General features: G+C 47.8%; 1 protein-coding gene across 1 annotated transcript in view; it reads left to right on the top strand.

The window, feature by feature from the left end:
- Positions 1-19,518, top strand: part of SETBP1 (SET binding protein 1) — a 352,531-nt gene that overhangs the window by 18,748 nt on the left and 314,265 nt on the right. The window contains exon 2 of the mRNA XM_006766106.2: positions 1,429-2,079. Within this exon, the coding sequence (XP_006766169.1) occupies positions 1,597-2,079 (483 nt within the window). The 5' untranslated portion in view covers positions 1,429-1,596. The remainder of the gene's footprint in view (positions 1-1,428; positions 2,080-19,518) is intronic.

Raw genomic sequence — 19,518 nt, 5'->3', positions numbered from 1 at the left:
AAACTGGGAATAATGGGACGTAGGGTGAATAAGGTTGAAAGGTAGTTTAGCTGATCCTTCTAATGATCTGGAGAAAGCCTGACTGATTTTTCTTTTCCTTGTGAGGAAGGCAGAATCCAAGATCTCAGGGGTGCAAGGGGAGTGGTTCCTGACACTTCCAAAGGCCTGTGAAATGCTCCCCTCTCTCCCCTTTGTTGTTGTTGTTGTTGTTGTCATGTAGACATAATGCCACTTTATGTAAGGACCAGAAAGGGACTTAAAACTGTCCCTAATGGCTATTTTTATCTAAATACTTTATGATGAAGTGTCTTTTGTATCAATGGAAACGTTTTTTAGGGTTGGTTTTTCTTTTTTTTTTTTGTTTTCAAGCCTGTGCCTAAGCTTTACATTTGCTTTAAGAAATAGAAAACACTTGCCTGGCCGGTGTGGCTCAGTGGTTGAGCATCAACCTATGAACTAGGAGGTCACTGTTCGATTCCCGGCCAGGGTACATGCCCGGGTTGCAGCCCTGATCCCCAGTAGATAGTCAGTCAATGATTCTCTCTCATCATTGATGTTTCTATCTCCTTCCCTCTCCCTTCCTCTCTGAAATCAATAAAAAATATATATTAAAAAATGTAAAAGAACCAGAGAAGACTTGCATAATTGAAATAATTCATAATGAACAGTGATAAGGAAAGAATGGTCAAGACCTTGGCTAACTGTCCTTCCTCTGAGGGCGTGGAGAGCTTTGCCCAGGCACCTTAGGGGTTGCGATCAGCTTTGCAAACTGTATGTGAGGGAAGTGGTCCAAGAAACCGACCAGACACAGTTCCCACAGACCTGAGCATCAGCACTTCAGACTTCCCTTTCGTCATGGCCCATTCTGATGGTGACTCAGCCAGCTGTGGTTTCAGTTTCAGAAACTTCTAGCTGGTTACGGGATTGGAGGACTCGCCTCTTTTGTCTCGGTTGGGTCCACAGCCATAAAAATTCATAACAATTCAATGAAGGGATGTGTGTGAGTTTGTCTGTCCCTTTGCTCCAATTTAGTCCATTGCGGGGATGCACACTCTGATTTGATTTCTGTCCATCATTTTTATTTTTATTTTTTAAATATATTTTATTGATTTTTTACAGAGAGGAAGGGAGAGAGATAGAGAGTCAGAAACATCGATGAGAGAGAAACATCGATCAGCTGCCTCCTGCACACTCCCCACTGGGGAAGTGCCAGCAACCCAGGCACATGCACCCGACCGGAATCGAACCTGGGACCCTTCAGTCCACAGGCCGACGCTCTATCCACCAAGCCAAACCGGTTTCGGCTCTGTCCATCATTTTTTTCTGATGCTGATGATAAGTGTGAAGGGGCTTTGGGGACGTAGATTAAGTTACTGTTTAGGTCATTTTCTTCCTGCCATGGCTAATTACCTCTCTGCTTCTTCTCAGTTGCAGATCTGATCTCCTGAGCACTTCATCTTGTCTCCGTCCTTGGGGCTTTGAGCCCAGCAGCTGGACCACTTTGTCCTTGGAATTTTGGGTGTCCTCTCTGTTCACCTTCCCTCTCCCCCTTCTCCTTTTCCCCTGCTGAGAACTCCTGAAGACTGTAGGATTGTCATGGAGTCCAGGGAAATTTTGAGCAGCTCCCGGCAAAGGGGGGGCGAGTCGGATTTCCTGCCAGTCCCGTCGGCCAAGCCTCCCACTGCGCCAGGCTGTGCAGAGCCTCTGCTGTCTGCGCCAGGGACTGGGAAGGGCATCCCAGGGGCCGGAGAGCGCATGGAGCCGGAGGAGGAGGATGAACTGGGCTCAGGGCGGGACGTGGATTCCAACTCCAATGCGGACAGCGAGAAGTGGGTGGCAGGAGATGGCCTGGAAGAACAGGAGTTCTCCATCAAGGAGGCGAACTTCACGGAGGGGAGTCTGAAGCTGAAGATTCAGACCACAAAGCGGGCAAAGAAACCCCCCAAAAATCTGGAGAACTACATATGCCCCCCTGAGATCAAGATCACCATCAAGCAGTCTGGGGACCAGAAGGTGTCTCGTGCGGGGAAAAACAGCAAAGCCACGAAAGAGGAGGACAGAAGCCACTCCAAGAAGAAGGTAGGGAGTCCTGTTTTGTAGGATTTCTATTTTTGTCATTTTTATCCTCAACTTTTAGAGTCTGTTTGCTTATTACTAATTTGCATGAAGTCCTTATTTAACGTCATCAACAGGTTCTGCATCTTTAAGTGAAACTATGTGATCTGAAAAAACAAATGTTACTATAGACTAATTGATAGATGGAAGAATTAGGTTCTTATGGCATCTCATCCACGTTATAATGCAACAGTGTTGAACTAAATGTCTCCACTCCAGGACCTGCTAGGTTTCTGAATTACCAGTTTCCTTGATGGAATATTTAGGGCCTCTGGAAGAAATGCCCCTGATACCTGGGTGTAGTGTCCAATTAGTATTATTTATTATTATATCTCCTACCCACCTGATAAACAATAGCTACTAGAATTAGAAGTCTGGAGCAGTTCTATTTATTGCACAGCAGCCAATTGGCTGGGTCAGATTCGGCATAGCTATGACAACATTTTGAGGTTTTTCTTTTGCTTTACTATTTGTATCTATTCTCATAGTCAGAGAGGGGGATGTTGAAAAATGCTGGTCAATCGGAACAGTCAAGAACCATTGTAACCTTTTGGTTTCAATCACTGCTATACATCTTTCTAACATAGGCGAGCCTTCCACCTGACTAAGGAAGCCCTGTCTTTGTGGTAACTTGAGGCTCTTAGAGGGCTGAGAGATCATTATTCCAAAGCTGGAGGTGAGCATTAGAACTGGGGAAAGAAAAGGAGCAGCCAGCTGACCTGAATCTTTGACCAACACATCATAGACTTTTAAGATTGGGTCTTGAATGAACTTGGTTGGTTGTCATTTTCCTCCTAGAAGACAAACAGGGGTGTAGAAAGCAGCTCTCTAGGTGATTGGTGGTGTCATTTGGTTGGGGAAGACTGGGTCCAGGTTTCATTGTATTATTTTGCATCACAGGGGTTTGCTGTGACCTCTCTCCCTGGGAGGGGTGTGGCACTCAGCCCTGACAGCAGACTGCCCTAGTCCAGAAGTTTCTGATTCAGTCTTTGGGACTTGTGCATAGCGTGGCAAGGAGTCCTCCTGCTGACAGAGTTTTGGGGTTCTAGGTTGTAGGTATTAATCAGTCTTTGTAACGCTTTTCCCTGTATCTTATCATTTATCTGAGCACTAGCCTTGATGGACTAGCTAAAAATGGCACATATAAAGGAACCTCTTTCCTTTGTAGCCCATAGATAATTTGTAGAGTTTCTCTCGCCAGTATTTGTGTGTGTGTGTGTGTTTCTTTTTAGCTTTGGAGGCATCATTTTTAGTAAAACTACTAGGAATCACGTTCTTCGATTAGTGTAGGGCTTGCATCCTTCTTCACCTAGTTGTTTTGCCTGATTTATTGCATTTAACATCTAAAGACTTGGACTAGAAGAGACTTTCTAGGGTGACCAATGCCTCCCAGTTGGCTCAGACTCTCATAGTTTGAAAACTGAAAATCCTGCATCCAGGAATCCCCTGCTGTCCTAGGCAAACTGGGACAGTTGATCACCTTACTTTAACATTCAGAACACAAAGGAATCTTTTAAATTATCTTGCGTTTACACAGCATGGAGGTAGTGCTCTCCCCTTCCCTTCTCCATAGCACCTTTGCTGTGTTTTCTGCTTCTCTGTTATAAAAGCAACAATTATCTAGGTGCATATGGAAACTTCTGAGGAATCTTACAAGCAAATACAACAGCTTCACCAGGCTCCATGTAGAAAGTGAGGCTTATTTTTGGAGTTGGGTCTCTTCAGCTTTGAACATGAATATCTTTGCCTCTGCTCATTGTGATGGCCAGTTCTTTGAGCGTTGTTGGGTTTTTGTTTGGGCGGGCAGTCTTGAAAACTGTCCTAACTTATTTTCCCTCCATTCCCATCATGGCCAGGATTTCAGCAGTTTTGGGTGTGCAAATTCAAATTTACTATCCTATAAATAGATACTTTATGCAGGTATTGTCTTCCCCAAAACCACAAGATTGTCCCCAAATATAGCCTTCTGTCTATTGGAATGCCCTAGAATAAAACTCTGGAATTTGTGTCTTGGGGATGATTACAAAGTTAAAATGTGCAATGGAACTCTGTTCTCATATCTGAAATTCTCAGGCCGGTCATTCTCACCCAGAAAGCTGGGTGTTCTTTGTGTGCTTTCTTGGAAAGAGAAATGAAATCATTTACTTAAATATACAACTCACTAGGTCAATGTTTCTAAGCCCATCAATTGGAAAGAGCAGAAAGAAGGGGGAGGGGCTGGAATTCCATGCATTATGTTCTAATGGGAATATCTGCAAAAATTTTAAATTGTTAGGAGCTTGTTTCATGCTGTACTTCTCTATCCTTCTTGCATTTATTGATGCCGAGAGCTGTTACTTTCCAGAAATGAATGAATAAAGTTACTTGTACTGAGTCTTAATCACTTGATAGATGATCGGAAACTTCTCTGATCTCGGTTGGGTTAGAATGTCAACTTGGTTACTCTTCAAGTTCCTGTTGTTTTGCAAACCGGGAGTAAACTGAAGCTAAGGTTGAGATGGAGAGGCGGACACTCAGCCTACCATTTGTATAGAAACGTTCAGTGTCATGGACATGCAGAATTTACTTATTTGTATGAATGGGAAGTATGTGATCAGTAAATTAGGGTAGGGAAAAGGATGAGAATGGCGTTTTCTAAGCAACAGGTCAGTGTCTAACTCTAAAATCCAGTCTTCTGGAACTTTTGTATGAGGCAAGCCCCTGATTGAAGAAAGACACATGGAGTGGCCCTGAGACTCAGTCCTTCACAGGGAGCTAGGAAAAAGGCCCTATTGACTTGATCCTTGAGCTGGTGGAGATGCCTACTCAGGAGTCCCCTGACTATCTGTGCTGACTTAGAGCCGGGTCAGCCATCTCAAGTCCATGGGCCAAGTCCAGGCCCCTGCCTGTTGTGTACAGCCCAGAAGCAAAAGAATGGTCAGGGGTATATCAGCACAAGAAGAGAAATCTTTTGCAACGTGAACATTTTATGGAATTCAAATTTCAGTGTCCATAAATAAACTTTTTTTGGGGAAAAGAGCCACATCCGTTTGTTTACATTTCGTCTGTGATCGCTTTTGCACGAGAACAGTAGAGTTGGGTGGTTGTGACAGAGACTGCGTGGCCCACAGAGCGGAAGCGATTTGCTGTCTGGCCCTAACCAGACCCAAAAAAAGTGTTTGTTGACCCTTTGCTTGGGGAAAGGACATAGAATTTCAGGGTAACAGGATTTTCTTTCATTTTGTTTGGTTGTTAGTGATTTGGCCTCTAATTCTTTTTCTTTTTCTCGTCTGCAGACCAATTAATTTTGTTCAAGTCACTGTGCGACAGCCTTAGGCTAAGACAGCTTCTAGCAGATCCCAATGATTTTCTTTTTCATTGGTTTTTGTAAAAAGGATGCTCTGGAGGATAATGATAGCATCCCTTACATATTACTGTAAGGGTCTCTCTGCTAGCTTACCTCTATTTCTACATGTTCTACTGCTTTGGGGTGAAGAGATGCATGTGTGGCATCCTCAAGAGCTTTGTTTCAAATTTCAAACCTAGGACCAATCTTCCAAATTTAAGAGGCATTATGGATGTTCAGGCAACATGGCCACTGCTAGGATGCAAGGTGGGCCCCATGAAAATACCACCTTGTTGGCTCAACAATGCATGGACTTTTCTAATCAGGGAATGTTCACTCTCCTTCCACATAAAATTAGGATGGCAACTGCGATGCTGCCTGGAAGAGGCTTTATGATGAATAGACTTATGTGAGGCGGAACGGCAGTGTTTGGTAAGAGGTATTGGATGAGAAGAAGGCTCAGAACATGCTTCAGGGCCTCAGGACTGCCCTTTGGACCAGTCCTGCTTTGCAGTTGGATTCCATACCTGCACCTGCTCTTTGTCACGGCACCAGCAATGTTGCCTCTTAGACTCACTCAGGAAAGTGATGTAATAACTTCAGCTTCCTCAGGTGCCCTTCCAGCTCTCTCCGGCGAGAACAACAGGGAGCATGAGAAGGTGTCTCTAGAAGCAGTTCAGGTACAACATATGAACAGAAAATGTTGTTAACGGCGACAGGTTTTTATGAGACACTTCACTAGGCAGAGCTTAATCATGTTCCTGTCTCCTGAGGACTGTCAGTGGAGTCAGGGACATCTCTCCCGGGTCAACAGCATGAGAAGGAAAGGAGAGTCCTCGGGCAGCTCCGTACAGTGGCCCAGGGTAGGAGATGGGGTGTGACAATGCCGCACTGCTTTATGACTTTGGAGCTAGAGTATGACCTGGCTGAATCCCCACTTTCCTCATCTGCACAATAGAGATGATAATTCCCACATAATGTAACTCAGTGAGAGAGGTTAGGGGGGGAAATGGGCAGTTTGTAAAGCACACATCATAATCGATAGCTTGATTTGCTGAGCTAAGCCGCAGACCTTCTGCTGGCTGTTTTATGTGGATTCACTTGTTTCATTTGTCATGTAACAATCCTGCCAGGCAGATATTATTTACTTACAGGTGAGGAAATGGAGGCTCAGTTGCTTCCAAAGAGCAGGAGCAGCCAGGGTGGGCCTTTGAAGCCAGTTCCCATGGACTCCAAGCTAATACTGCTTCCCAGTCTGTACGTGACCACACACTGAGGGAAGCCGGAAGGCGAGGGCCTAGCCAGAGGGCATTTCTTCCACACTTTCTCACATTGGTGAGAGTGGCAGGATCCTAACCTGGCATTCTGTCCTTACTTCCGAGTGTCTAGGATGCGTGAGAGGAATTTCAAAGCCTCATGAGTGAGTCTTTTTCCTTTATTGTACTTATCAATATTTACTTGCTTCTGACCAAAACACAACATCTTTTGTTTCTTCAGACTTAATTTTCCCTCTTCCCCAGCGTCATCAGAGAACCTATTTCCTCAGCAGCAAGGACTTCTACCTTACATTCATCAGGCATCCACCATGGTCTCAGAAACATGCTGGGCTGCATTCCTAGCACCCCCACCTAGACCATCATCATATGTCTATGGCAAGACGCTTGTATTGTGTTCTGAGCTGTCATAACCTCTCTTAGGAAGTCTCATGGATCATACATGCATTTACTCTTTCTTTAAATAGCACCCTCTTTGTGTCAAACGCACTAAGTATGGGCAGAAAAGAAACCTTTTATGGTGAAGTCGATGGGAAACTGGGTTGGCATCAGGTTGCCGAGAATGGTGAATATCAAATAAATATATGGGTTTGCCTTTAATTCTGTAAGTAATGAGAATGCTCAGCAGGCTTTGAACTGGGGAAAGGGAAGGACTGGGGGTCTGGGGAACAGGAAAGTGATGCAGGGCAGAGAAACTTAGAAGGGGAGCCTTAGGTAATGCAGGTGTCAGCGAGGAGGTTCCCCCTCTTTCCTGTAGGATGCTGAGGGGTACCTTTCTCTCTTGATCCTCTGTGATTGGCATATCAGGTCGGTGAGGGGGCATGGGAGTGGGGGTCAGGCAGGGTTGAAGGGTAACTCAGATTGCCTGACATCATCTCCTTTACTCTGGCAGGTGGCGCTGGGCACCCCACAGAAAGCCTCTACCCTCCTTACATTCATCTGGCGTAGTTCAGGTGCCCTTCCCTCCCCACATTTTGCTCTGCATCTCCTCTGGTCATCCCTCGGGGCACTGCCTAGTTGAGGGCTGCCCCCTTTCTTCTTCTGGGGGTGCCCATGTGGTGTTTTAAACTCTGGGGGCATGAGCTTCTTCCTCCATGGCATCCTTCACCTGACGAGGAAAGACAGGCCCCACCAGCGTTTCTTCTCAAGAGGCCACATTTCCGCTCTTGTTTAATTTTTATTTTCTCTTTACAGTTTTTTGTTTGCACTTTTGTTTTTAAAGCAGCACATTCCTTTTGATTCCTCAGAATGCCTGGAGCCTTTGCTCTCTGATAGGTTTCTGTATAGTGATGTTATGGCTAAAGCCAGGTAGAGGATGGTGGATGACTTTTTCCACAAAGAATTTGTCTCCACGGGGCAACAAGTGACGTTTGACCTGAAGGTGTGGGGAATAGAACACGAAGCTTGGGGAGAGGAGCCCTGGGCACCAGCCCTGTCTCTGTTAGTAACTGTTTCAGCAAGAAGGCCTCACTTTCCTAGGCCTCAGTCTCCGCCTTTTTTTTTTTTTTTTTTTTAAGGAATGACAACAAAAACAGCTTTTGACCTCTGAAGCCTTATTTCTATTCTAAAAAATAGGAACTTTAAGTACATGGGGCAAGTCTTTCTCTTTAAGAAAACCAGTTGCTCTCAGTAGCATGTTTGACCTCTCTTTGGACCCACTGTTCCATCGTCAGATGGTTTCCTTTTTGACCCAACGTCAAAGGTCGTGAATCATGGGTCGGAAGTTTCAGTGTTGAGCTTAAACAGGCATGAGATTGACCGAACTTGCTTTCCATTAGGACGTTCTGGGGGTGTTCGTCCCCCTCCCTCCATGCATGCTTCTTGTCCTCCCGTGTTGGGAATACTCTGGGGTGCACAGCCATGTGCTGGCTCTTTTTTTCTTTGTTTGATATTCCCTTGGTGGTCAGCTTCTTGGACTTCCCCAAGGAACAATTTGGGGTGAACTCCATGCTTTTGAAGATCAGTCTGGCAGAGAAACCAAGCAGGAAGACTGTTCTGCTCTGACAGAGAGTCTTCCATGCCCAGCGTGTTCAGATTCCCGGTGAGGAGTAAGGGCTGTGTTAGAGAGAGACCTGCTGAGAGTGGACCTGAGCTCAGCCCCCGTGAGCCCAGGATCGGCTCTCCCTCTTCAGAGGCAGAGAACCTACACGGGATGCTGGGCTTCCTGTAACCCTAAGTAGGTCACTGAACCTCGCCAAACGGTTTCCTGATCATATGAAAACCAGCAATCACAGCAGCACCTCCCTGCAGGGGGTCTCCAGGGGATGAAGGTGCGTATTTCTCTGGGCCAGTCCTGCGTTAATCTTGCTCCTGGCCATGCTGAATTGTTTTAGCCGGGTGGCAGTGCCAGCAGCTTATCTCTGATGCCTGCACAAGCATCTATTGAGAGAGTATGTCACTAATGCTTTGCTGTTTTGGGGTGGGGATTGCTGTGGGGATTTATTTAGAGATGGTTCAAAGGTCTTTCATCTCTGTGGTCATTTATCTGCCAAACCAGGGTGGCTGCTGAGCTCAAAGCATGACTCAGACTGAAAGTTTGAAACCAGTGTCATAAGAACCATCAAGTGGGGTTCAGGTGGCGCGCCTTCCACCCTGCCGTGTTTCCGGCCTCTGCAGAGTCTGCCCCTCCTGCACCATCACACTGCATCCACAGAGAGTCTGCCTAAAGCGGCATCACCGGCTGACCTGCCATTACTTCCTTTTCCATTTTTAATAAAAGGCAAGAAAAACAATCCTTCTTGCCCTTCTGTACCCCGTGCTTTGATTCTTCTGATTCCAAAACTTTAATTTCAAAACATCTCACCTTCACAGCGCTGTGGGGCAGGATCTCCCAGGATGCCCCGCCTGCCTCACTGAAGACGCTGGTGGCTTTTTGTGGCTTTTTGGTCTGGAAGTCGTGGGGCCTGGACACCAAGGCAGAGAGCTCAGGGATGTGGAGGGCAGTCCTGGAGCCTGGGCCCAGGCCTTGGTTCAGGCTCCTGACTGCTCACAGAGAGGAAATGAACAACACAGCATGGAGGGGGCATTGTTTATCCACAGTGAGCTAAACATTCATGTTATAACTTGCACACATCCAACAGCTTTGGGGAGAGGGTTTAATCTTGGATGGTCCTTGGGGTGGAACTTGATTTGGAAGGCATTGTAAAGGCCCTGCGTACCCGCCACCAAGGAGGAACCAGGGACCAGAAGGAGAGACTGCCAGAGGGCTGGAGCTCGGGAGAGCCAGCTCCTGGAGCCGTACAGACAGGAGCATGCAACATCCGCTTGGACTTGCAGCGGTACCCAGTGCATTCAGGAGTCTGAATGATGGGCTGGTGGTGGAGCCGTGAGCCCGCCTCGTAAGCTCAGGCCGCTGTGTGCGTGTGTGGGAACACGGTCCACCAGAGCGCTGTGTGAAGGGCAGGCTGGGACCTCATCACTTCCAGGCCCTCCACTTTCCACACTGTCACAGTGGTCCTGCCCGTGAAGGCCAGGGGCCTCTCTGTACACCTGGGGTGTGTGTTCCTCTGACAGCCCGGGTTGGCTTCCTTTCCCGTGCCTGCCCCCCCTTCCCCAGCCCCACTTCCCTCAGCTCCCCATCAGCCGATGACCTCAGCAGGGGAACAATGGAGGCCTTTCTTTCCTCTGAAAAGTCCAGGCAGTTCCCACCTTGGTGCCTGGCCCGCGAGGCCATGTGATAATCATCATTAGTATCAAATGTAGGTGGCTTCAGTGTGTTTGCTAGACCTTGTTTATTGTGTTTTCCCCCAGATCTTCTTCTGTGCCTCCCACACGTTTCTAGCCAGTTCCGCGGCCCAGGGACTCAGAGGTGGGGGAGGGGGTGGCCTACCAGGCCTTGCCCGCAAGAAGTAATCATTTGCAAAGATGAACTTGCCCAGGAGTGTGGGCAGCCTTTTGTGCTGGGCCAGTTAGTTCCTTGGCTGAGTGCTGTCAAAGAGAACCCAGCTCAGGACCTAAGCCATTTTAGCTGGAGAACCGGCTAAAAGAGTTGCTTCTCACGGGGAATCATGGATGTAGCTAAAGGGAATCTGTTTGTAGTGAGTAATGGGAATCTCCGTGATTTCTCCGGCCCTGTCCTTTTGGTGGAGCAAGAAGGTGGAACCTGACTTATTGGGGGTGTGGCCCTTCCCTGAACCATCGGCTTCCTGAACGTCCTATTGGATTGTGCCACTGAGTAAGTGGCAGGTCGGTGTCCTGCTGGGCTTTAGGTGCTGTTGGGTCACGAAGGAGGACAAAATGAGATTTGGGGTACAGCAGGGTCTGAGATCTAGGATTAAATCCATTGGGGACACAGGCTGGGATCTGGCACTGGGTAAGAAATCAGGGGAGGCTGACCACAGAAGCTGTGGGTCCAGAATCCTGGACTTTGCTGCAGGTCAGGAGAGCCTCTGAATATTTCCATGTCAGCATCCCTTTTACACAAACCGAAGACACCTTCCCAAACCCCCCGTGGACAGTTATTTGGCTGCTGCTCCATGGCCCTTGGGGAGGGGACTGGCCATCTCTAGAGGAAACCCTGGTTTTAGTAAAACTCCTCCTTCTGTTGTACTAAAAGCCTCTGAAAGCCTAAATATTTCCAGTTCCTGAAACCATTCCTTTGACTCCATGGCTTCCTAATGCCAAAACACCCTGGTTCCTGTGCTAGGAATACTTGTTTGTGAGTGTCCCTCCTACAGGCATAGGCGGGAAGGGCTCCCAGAGCAGAGTATAATACCAGGCGGTGTTCTGGCCCTGCAGAGCCTCCGTAGATTGTCACCCCCTCTGCTCTAAGCAGCGTATCTTTATTAACATGATCACAGGCTATCCCAGTTCTCTGGCAACTTCCTCCTTGTTGGTGTATACTGAACTCAAGGTCAAGAAAACTCACCAATTTAATATTGCCTCACAGTTCTTTTGCTGGTCCTAATCATCACATCCTGCCTGCATTGGATTCTTTGGGGCAAGATGCAGGTGTCTGCGTTATCCTCATTACCATCTGTGCACACTTTGGTCAGAGGGGTTGGGTTGGGTCTGCAGATGACACAGGAGGCACATAAATAAGGCGGCTTTGGATCTCGCAGTTCCTCTTCTGTGCTTCCTTTTTTTGGGCCCTCCCTAGATGGTCACTGTCTGGGAACCTGTCTTCTCATTCACATATTGGCCCCTCAGATCTACCTGAAGGGCTGTTAAAAGTATGTGGTCAAAGGTAAATAAAGTTTGCTCTTCTCAGTTATGGAGGAAGCTCTCTGAGGACCGGAGTTATGTCTTTTAGTGTCAGATGCACCTACGTTATTTGCCCAGCCTGTTAAATAAGTTCTTGTTAGCTCCGTGCCAATGCAGATAGTTCTATGGGAAAACCCTCTATCAGAAGGGCTTCTGCCCATCAGCCCTGCGTATTTCACATTGGTTCCTTAGAAACATCGGAGACCTTTCACCCTGCAGCCTGCTTGGCTCCCATGCAGATATGCAGCAGCAGCGCTGGTGGGTCTGCATTCTGCACAAATCGACCGTCGTACGTGTTCAGCATAAGTGCTGGGTGGAGTCTAGAAAGATCTTATGAGGAGGAATTAATCTCAGGGCATTTATGGAAAACCCAGGGCAGTAAATAAACTTCAAGAGTTCCAGACAGTGCAGAGCGTGGAGAATTGGTAGCAACCCTCACATCTGCCCAGCACCTTTACAGAACATTCACAGGCGCCCAACTGCTGCCTCTTTCTGTTTTGTTCTTAGGACAGTCCAGTGAAGTAGCTGTTATTCCTCCCTGTTTTATAGACTGAGGAAGGGACATTGAGGTTTGTAGATGGCTTGCCCCAAGGTTACAACTAATTGTGGTAGGAGGTGGCTCAGCACCTATCACACCTTCAGGTCTCCTGGTTTCCTGCAGCAGGAAGCGATCCCCGACAGGTGTGCTCTGCTCTCGCTGGTCTTGTAGGTGCTCAGGCGAGTCCTGTGCAGCTCACCTGATGGTCCTGGCCGCACGCCCCTGGCCTAGGCTGTGGGTGAACCTGCAGCTTCATCCCCGAGACCCAGAGCTCCTTTCTGGGACTGCCCACAGTGCTCTCCCTGCTGGCCAGCACTCAGCAGGCCACAGTGGCAGTGAGGTGTGGCGAGCAGTAACGGCCGGCCGGAGCAGCAGGATAATAGGCTCCCTGTGACTTAATCAGATGGAAAAGGTGGAATTCAGCAAAGGGCCCCCCCAAACCAGATCCCAGGAGCACTGCCTGGCCTGAGACTTGAAGGAAGGCTGGCCACCCGGTGCCAGGCTCTGAGTCTGACCTGTTCTCCCTTTAGCAAGTGAATGGCTGTTTTCTCATATTTAACAAGGGGTTAGTACTGTCTCTCTTCCTTCCATGTTACCCTGAAGATGATGGCGGCAAACGGTTGTAAAGTGCTTCTGAAATGTTAGGAGAGCCATGGAAATACAAGGATCTGTTCTATGGAACCACCTACAGTCGATTCCTGACAAACTGTAGTCTCTGATTAAACTTTTCCCTCGCTTCTCCACCATCCCCTCATTCTCTGGCCTCTGCCATCACCTGCTTTGAATAAAGCCCCCAGACTTGGCTGTGACGAACAGCAGCTGCGGTTGGAGCGGTCAGCAGCCTGGTCCAGACACCCGCCACATGGTGTGCTTGCCCTTTGTGAAATTCTGGGGTGAGAGGTCAGCCCTCTGTGCCCATCTTTGTCACTTCTCAGCCGTCTGCGTCCTGGTGGCAGTGTGTTATCCCAGCGTCCTTCCCCTGCCCCCACCGCGCCCCCCGCTTCTCCTGGAGCCCAGGAAAAAACCATCTGCTGAGTTGGCTTTCAGAAGGTTTTTTTTTAAATACCAATTTCCCTTTGTTCCGAGGCAACCTCCAATCAGAGCGGGGGTCTGCGGGGTTTGGCAAAAGGCTGGTATTGTGTTTCGTGCTCCCTGAGGAAAGGTTGTCCACTTGCTTTTCCTTTTGATTCGATTCCTTGCCATTCTGCAGGGGAGTCAGAGGTTGCAGCTGCCACTGTCAGCTGCAAACGGGGGACCCCCTTGTTTAAGAACCTACATGTTAATCCTCTGCCAGAGGGAGAAGAAAAACAAAACAAAAACAAAACAGAAAAAAATGAAAACCATCTCTAACAAAAGTCTTCCTTCCTGCTCCTGTCTCATCCTTTAAGTCACACAGATCCGATGGTTTGTTTTTTTTAAAATATATTTTTATTAATTTTAGAGAGGGAGAGAGAGAGGGGACAGAGAGAAACATCAATGATGAGAGAGAATCATTGATTGGCTGCCTCCTGCATGCCCCTCCACTATGGATTGAGCCCTCAAACCCGGCATGTGCTCTTGACCGAAATCAAACCCGAGACCCTTCAGTCCACAGGCCGACGCTCTCTGAGCCAAACCATCAAGGGCTGATTGTAATGTTTTAAAATATATTGTAGGTTCCAATAAATGTGGATTATAGGAAAAGTGACGTTACTGGTCAGTGTACTCAGCTTTGCTCCTGAAACCACCTGATAGAGTCCTTGCTCAGCACCTTCTTCTGAGTGAGGTAATTTTTACTAAATAGTCAGGTGTGAAAACAGGTCTCACCTGAAGCAATTGCAGAGCGAGAGAAGACAGCCTATAAATGCATTAGAATAGGTGAGGGATGTTGTAAGTCCATAGGCTGGTGGCAGCTGGGCAGGGGCAGACAGTGGCCTAGGTCAAGAAGAATTGCCCCTATGCTCATCTCTGCCAGCTGACTCAGGTGCACCATGGGCTCCCCGGGGTTCCTCTGTAGAACTTGATTTCAACTAACACTGCAGAAATGGGGGAGCAGGAGCAGCAGGAAAGGGGAAATGAAATGTTTACTTCAGAACAGTGGACTCCGCGGGACCTGAGAAAGATGCCCTCACAGAGGGAGTCAGAGCGAAGGTGAGCGGAACATAGGTGCCTCTGCGGATGCTAATTGCCCCATCGATAGTGTTCTTTTCTTCTACATCATTACTCGCAAACTCATTCATTAATTTATGCAATCATTTAAGCAAAGGTGTTTTCTTCAGTAACTGTGTAATAGTGCATGCTAGGCACTGTTGTGGAGATATAGCTGGGCATTGTTCCTTAAAGGTTCCATATGGGGTAATGTGGTCTGTCTGACATACAAGCTCCGTCAAAATAGGAACTGATACAGAAAAACAACTTCTTAGCACCTCAACTAGGAAGAAGGATGTCAGAATTCTAAAAAAAAATACTTTACAGTTGACTGGTTGACTTGATTGAGTGATAGGGACAGTCCGTGGAGACTTAAAAAGAAAGACATGAAGCACCTTACAGCAGCACAGAATGAGATGTGACTTGAAGGTGTGCATTCTGGTAGACACTTGTGGCTTTAATCGATGGGATGATCTTGGGATTTCATCGTAGAAAGAGGAAGAGAGACTAGCAAGGTTGACTGGAAACCTGAAAAATCATGTCTCACATTTTGGCAGAGGGAGCAGAATCCAAGAAAGCAGTGGGGGAGATGGGAGTGGAAAGGCCGAGCGTATTGGGGCCAATCAGGTGCAAGGGGGACGACCATGCGAGAGCTGGGCAACTTAGTTATTTTCTTAAGCGCCACAAGAAAGAAATGCAGTCACTTATACCCAGGGGCAGAGGGAGGGGCAGCATCTGAGAGAAAGTTCGGCAAGCGGGTAAGAGAGCGGAAGCAGGGAAATCACCTACCAGTATGCTTACAGCTGAGTCAGCATGTTGATGTCTGGGGAAAGGAGCCCCCTCAAAAGGCTCCATCAGCCCAGGTGATGGAGCAACTGGTGAGACAGGGGCTCCTGGAGAAGCTTGGCCTGTGTTCCTGGACCCTCTTAAAAGTGCTTACTGCTCCACTCAAGCTGCTGGTGGCTTTCAGCTGGAATGGAAACTGCTGCTGATCCCTTTGAGAAGCAGCTCGCTGGACAGGTGTGCTTAGGGAGGGACCGCTACAGCAGTGGTTCTCAACCTTGGCTGCACATTACAATCACCTGGGAATCTTTTTAAAATCCTGATTTCTGGGCCTCATCCTCCGGAAATTTTTTCTTTGTATGGGGTGGGGCCACAACATTAGTAACAAAGAAACAGAATTTCCGGAGGATGAGGCCCAGAAATCAGGATTTTTAAAAAGATTCCCAGGTGATTCTAATGTGCAGTCAGGGCTGAGAACCACTGCGCTACAGGCTGGACCAGCTGGGCCCACTCTACCTCCAGGGAGGAGCAGGTGCTGGACTTCTGGGAGCCTGGCTTTCCTTCTGGCTTCAGCCCAAAATGACCGCTGCCCTTTGCCCCCAGTGTTAGGCCTGCAGCGGATTCCTCTCCTTTGCGGCCTGATTGCGGGAGCTGGATGGCTGCTTCTGCTCAGTGCGTTTACTGCAGGGAGATGATTGCTGGTCCACGGGGCTTCTCTTTCAGAAGAGGACAGCCCAGCGGTGGGGTTCAGCCTGCAGGGAGTGGAAGCCAAGAGCTGGAGGGGAGGACGAATATTGGGGGATGTGATGCAGGTCAAGTCTCTGGAGCACCCGAGAGGGACCCCAGCACAGGTTCTTTTGTCGTCATGTTTCTCTGAGAAGTTTTAAGAAGGCGGAGCGTTGTTGTGCACATACGCATGTGTTGTGCATGTACAACCTCTGCAGAGGCAGATATTGTATGTGACATAATAGAGCTGAGAAATGGGGCCTCTGCCCCGACCACCCGCCCCTTGTTCCTGAGGCCCCATCTTAAAACGAAGCCAGTGAAGCAGGAGATCTCTAAGTCTTGTCTGGTTCTGATATTCCAGGAAATCATAGAAATACTGATTCATATGACTAGCTTTTACACATACGTGAATGTAGAGACATAGTAATGCATAGACATGATTGTATCTGGTCATCAGTATGATCGTGCATATAATTTTGAATAGCTGCCTGTAAGTATAAAGTAAGTATCCTATGAAAAAGTAGACATATTCAGCTGCACCTGATATGAACGATGACTGGGAATAAAAGGGGGGAAATCCTGGGAGCACTGAGGTGGGTGAAAGAATGCAGAGCCATCAAATTTGCCCTTTTCCCAGAAAACAAAAACCCAAGGATTAGTTCCTGCAGGATTGTTGCCCACGATATGGCGAGTTGGATTTCATCCTGTGTGTTCACTCTCTGTTTCCAGTCTGTTTGGTTTTGCACTCTGCTTTGGTACCCATTCTTGCTTTCTTCTCTCTTTTTAAAATTTGTTATTGAATTTCTTGGGGTGATATTGGTTGATTAAATTATGTAGGTTTCAGGTGTACAATTCTATAATACATCATCTGTATATTGTATTATGTGTTCACCACCCCAAGTCAAGTCTTCCACCACCGTTTTTCCTGCCTTTACTGTCTTCTATTTTCCCTCACTCTCTTCCCTCTGCCCACTCATTCTTCTGTACTGCTGTGTTCTCCAGCTCTGCAGGGGTCTCAATACTTCCCTTCTTTTTCTCCCCTTCTCCAAACAAGGCTTTCAGGGAAAGGGGGGGGAAAAGCATCCCTTTGCTTCCACCATTATCTCTCAAATCTTTCTTAACCACTTTAAGGATGAACCATTCGTATGCTAGGTGGAGGAACAAGTTGTACATCTTTGGTGTTAGGAAGGAACAAAAAATGCATATGGCCCTGATGGGGAGTTTCCCCCAGGCTCAGGAGGTGGGGGAACTGAGCTGTGGTGTGAAAGAACGAATTAGTTATGGCAAATCTTGTTAGTGTCCATTGTGCACAGAGAAGCTAAGCCATCTGTGGCCACTTGCAAAATGGTTCCTTGTTTGTTCAGGCTCCCCACCGAAGCAAATCTTTGTGGCTTCTGATAATTTACATACTGTCACTTGTTTGCCAACTGGAGGGTGTCTGGACATGTGTATGTGAGAGGGCATCTGTGTGAACATGTATGTGTGCTGAGAGAGCCCAGCGTTGGTATGCCATTGAAATAGATACCTGGGGGGCCAGCTTGTCTGGGCTCTGGGCTTAGAAGGGGAGGGAAGGATCGTCGGAGATCCTATTTATATTATTTTTAGACATTCCTAGGTGACATCTCCATTTGGCTTCTTGTGCTACTCTTACTACTCCCCAGAATCCCCTGCAGCTGATTTCTCTTCCATCTTTGCCTCATCTTCTGAGTTCTTAATTGGAGGTGTGTGCTCTGTAAGAAGTAAACCTACTTGGAGTAGCTTATATCCTAGTCATAAACTAAGAGAGGTGTCTGGGGGTAGTGTGTGCCACCAGCAGGACTAAATCATGCTATGTCAAAGATACTGCTGTTTCTCCTCCATTCATTCTACGAATGCTTACGGAGGGCCCACTGCAGCATGTGGTGTTTCGGGTGCTGTAGGGGGTCTGAGGGCTGCCTGACCTCCATTACCCCTGTCTTCATGGGGTTTCCATGGAGTAGAAGTGTCTGATGAACTGTGCATGCCCTGTGGATGGGATGAACAAAGTTCTGGAGGTCATGGGTGAAGGATGCTCATTGTGGTCTGGTGGCCCCTGAAGGCTCTCTGTCTGAGGGCATGTGAAAGACAGAAGACTGAGTAGGACGTGTAATCAGGAGGGGCGTGTGTGCTAGACTTCTAGGGTGTCCAGGTGGCTAAAGAAAACGGTGAATACAAAGCCGCCACAGTTAAACAGTAGAGATGCTCCTTCCGCATATCATCATAGCACCCTATGAGCAGGTGTGTAATAGGATACAGTCTGGGGCAGACATTGGAGTCCTTCTGTATTATTTCTAAGAGCACTAATAATTCATTCTCTATATGACACTGACAGCTTACTTGGCCATGCTGGGCCCTAATTTCCCCTTTGAAAAAAGGGACATTGTACTTTTTCCTCCTTCTCTTCCTCTTGCTTGCTTTACTCCAGTCAAACCTCAGCTAGAAAGAAAGTTGGTGCTTTCATCTCTTTAGAAGACATCTTTTTATACCCAGGGTGGCATCCTCCATAGCTCTCTGAGAGGGTCCAACTGCCCTCCCCCATTGCTTGATGGGCACACACAAAGACTCTGAGAGTTGAAAAAGACCTTGAAGTTCATCAGAGCGATCTCCCCTTTGCAGATGAAGAGACAGTGCTCAGATCAGGGATGTCTCATGATTTTCCTGATCACAGGGCCAATCAGGGACAGTCTGGAAAAAAACACACACACACAAAAAACAACTGCCCTTTCGAGTCGTCACAATGCTGGGAGCTAAAGAAAGAGACAGGACACTCCATCGCCTTGGCTAGGCATCGCCACCGTCTCTTTGCTTGGCCCATCTTATTGCAGTTTGGCACTTCTCTCTTGAACCCTCCTGAACCCACCATGGCTTTGCCCAGGAGAATCGAATAAAGGAGCCTTTATTTCCCAGCTGCCCTGTGCATGCCGCTTTCAGAAAAGAGGGGCTGGCTGTGGGGGTGGGGAAGGAGCGAACATTTGTCTTGCAGTCCTGGCCTGACATGAAAGCCGCACCGAGGGGCACTTTGAGAACCCAGCTAAAGAGTGGTCGCAACGGAGACAAAAGAGAAAACTGACCCACTAGTTACGTGGTTACTTAAACATGATTTACCCTGCATAAAGCTGGCGGGGACCTGGGGTCTCGTTTCTAACGAGCCAAGAGACAGCACAATTAATGACCTGGGAAGGAGTGCTATCAGACCGCAAACTAGTCACTGCAAAGAAAATGCCCTTAACTATCTTCTCCCAGTGCTCACCGAAACCCACAGACACAGTGCAGCTCACACACAGGGCACAGGCAAGGACTGGGAAGTGGTACCCGCTAGTGATCCCAAGGGGTGATTCACGGACTCCGGGAGGGAGTGGCAGTGGTTGGGAGAGGGAGGGACAGGGGTTTGGAAAGACTTGGCTGCGGGT

The sequence above is a fragment of the Myotis davidii genome, unplaced genomic scaffold, assembly GCF_000327345.1.
Source record: "Myotis davidii unplaced genomic scaffold, ASM32734v1 scaffold259, whole genome shotgun sequence".
In the NCBI taxonomy this organism is placed as follows: Eukaryota; Metazoa; Chordata; class Mammalia; order Chiroptera; family Vespertilionidae; genus Myotis; species Myotis davidii.
The sequence above is the reverse complement of the archived record's forward strand: the minus strand, read 5'-3'. Positions and strand labels throughout refer to the sequence as shown.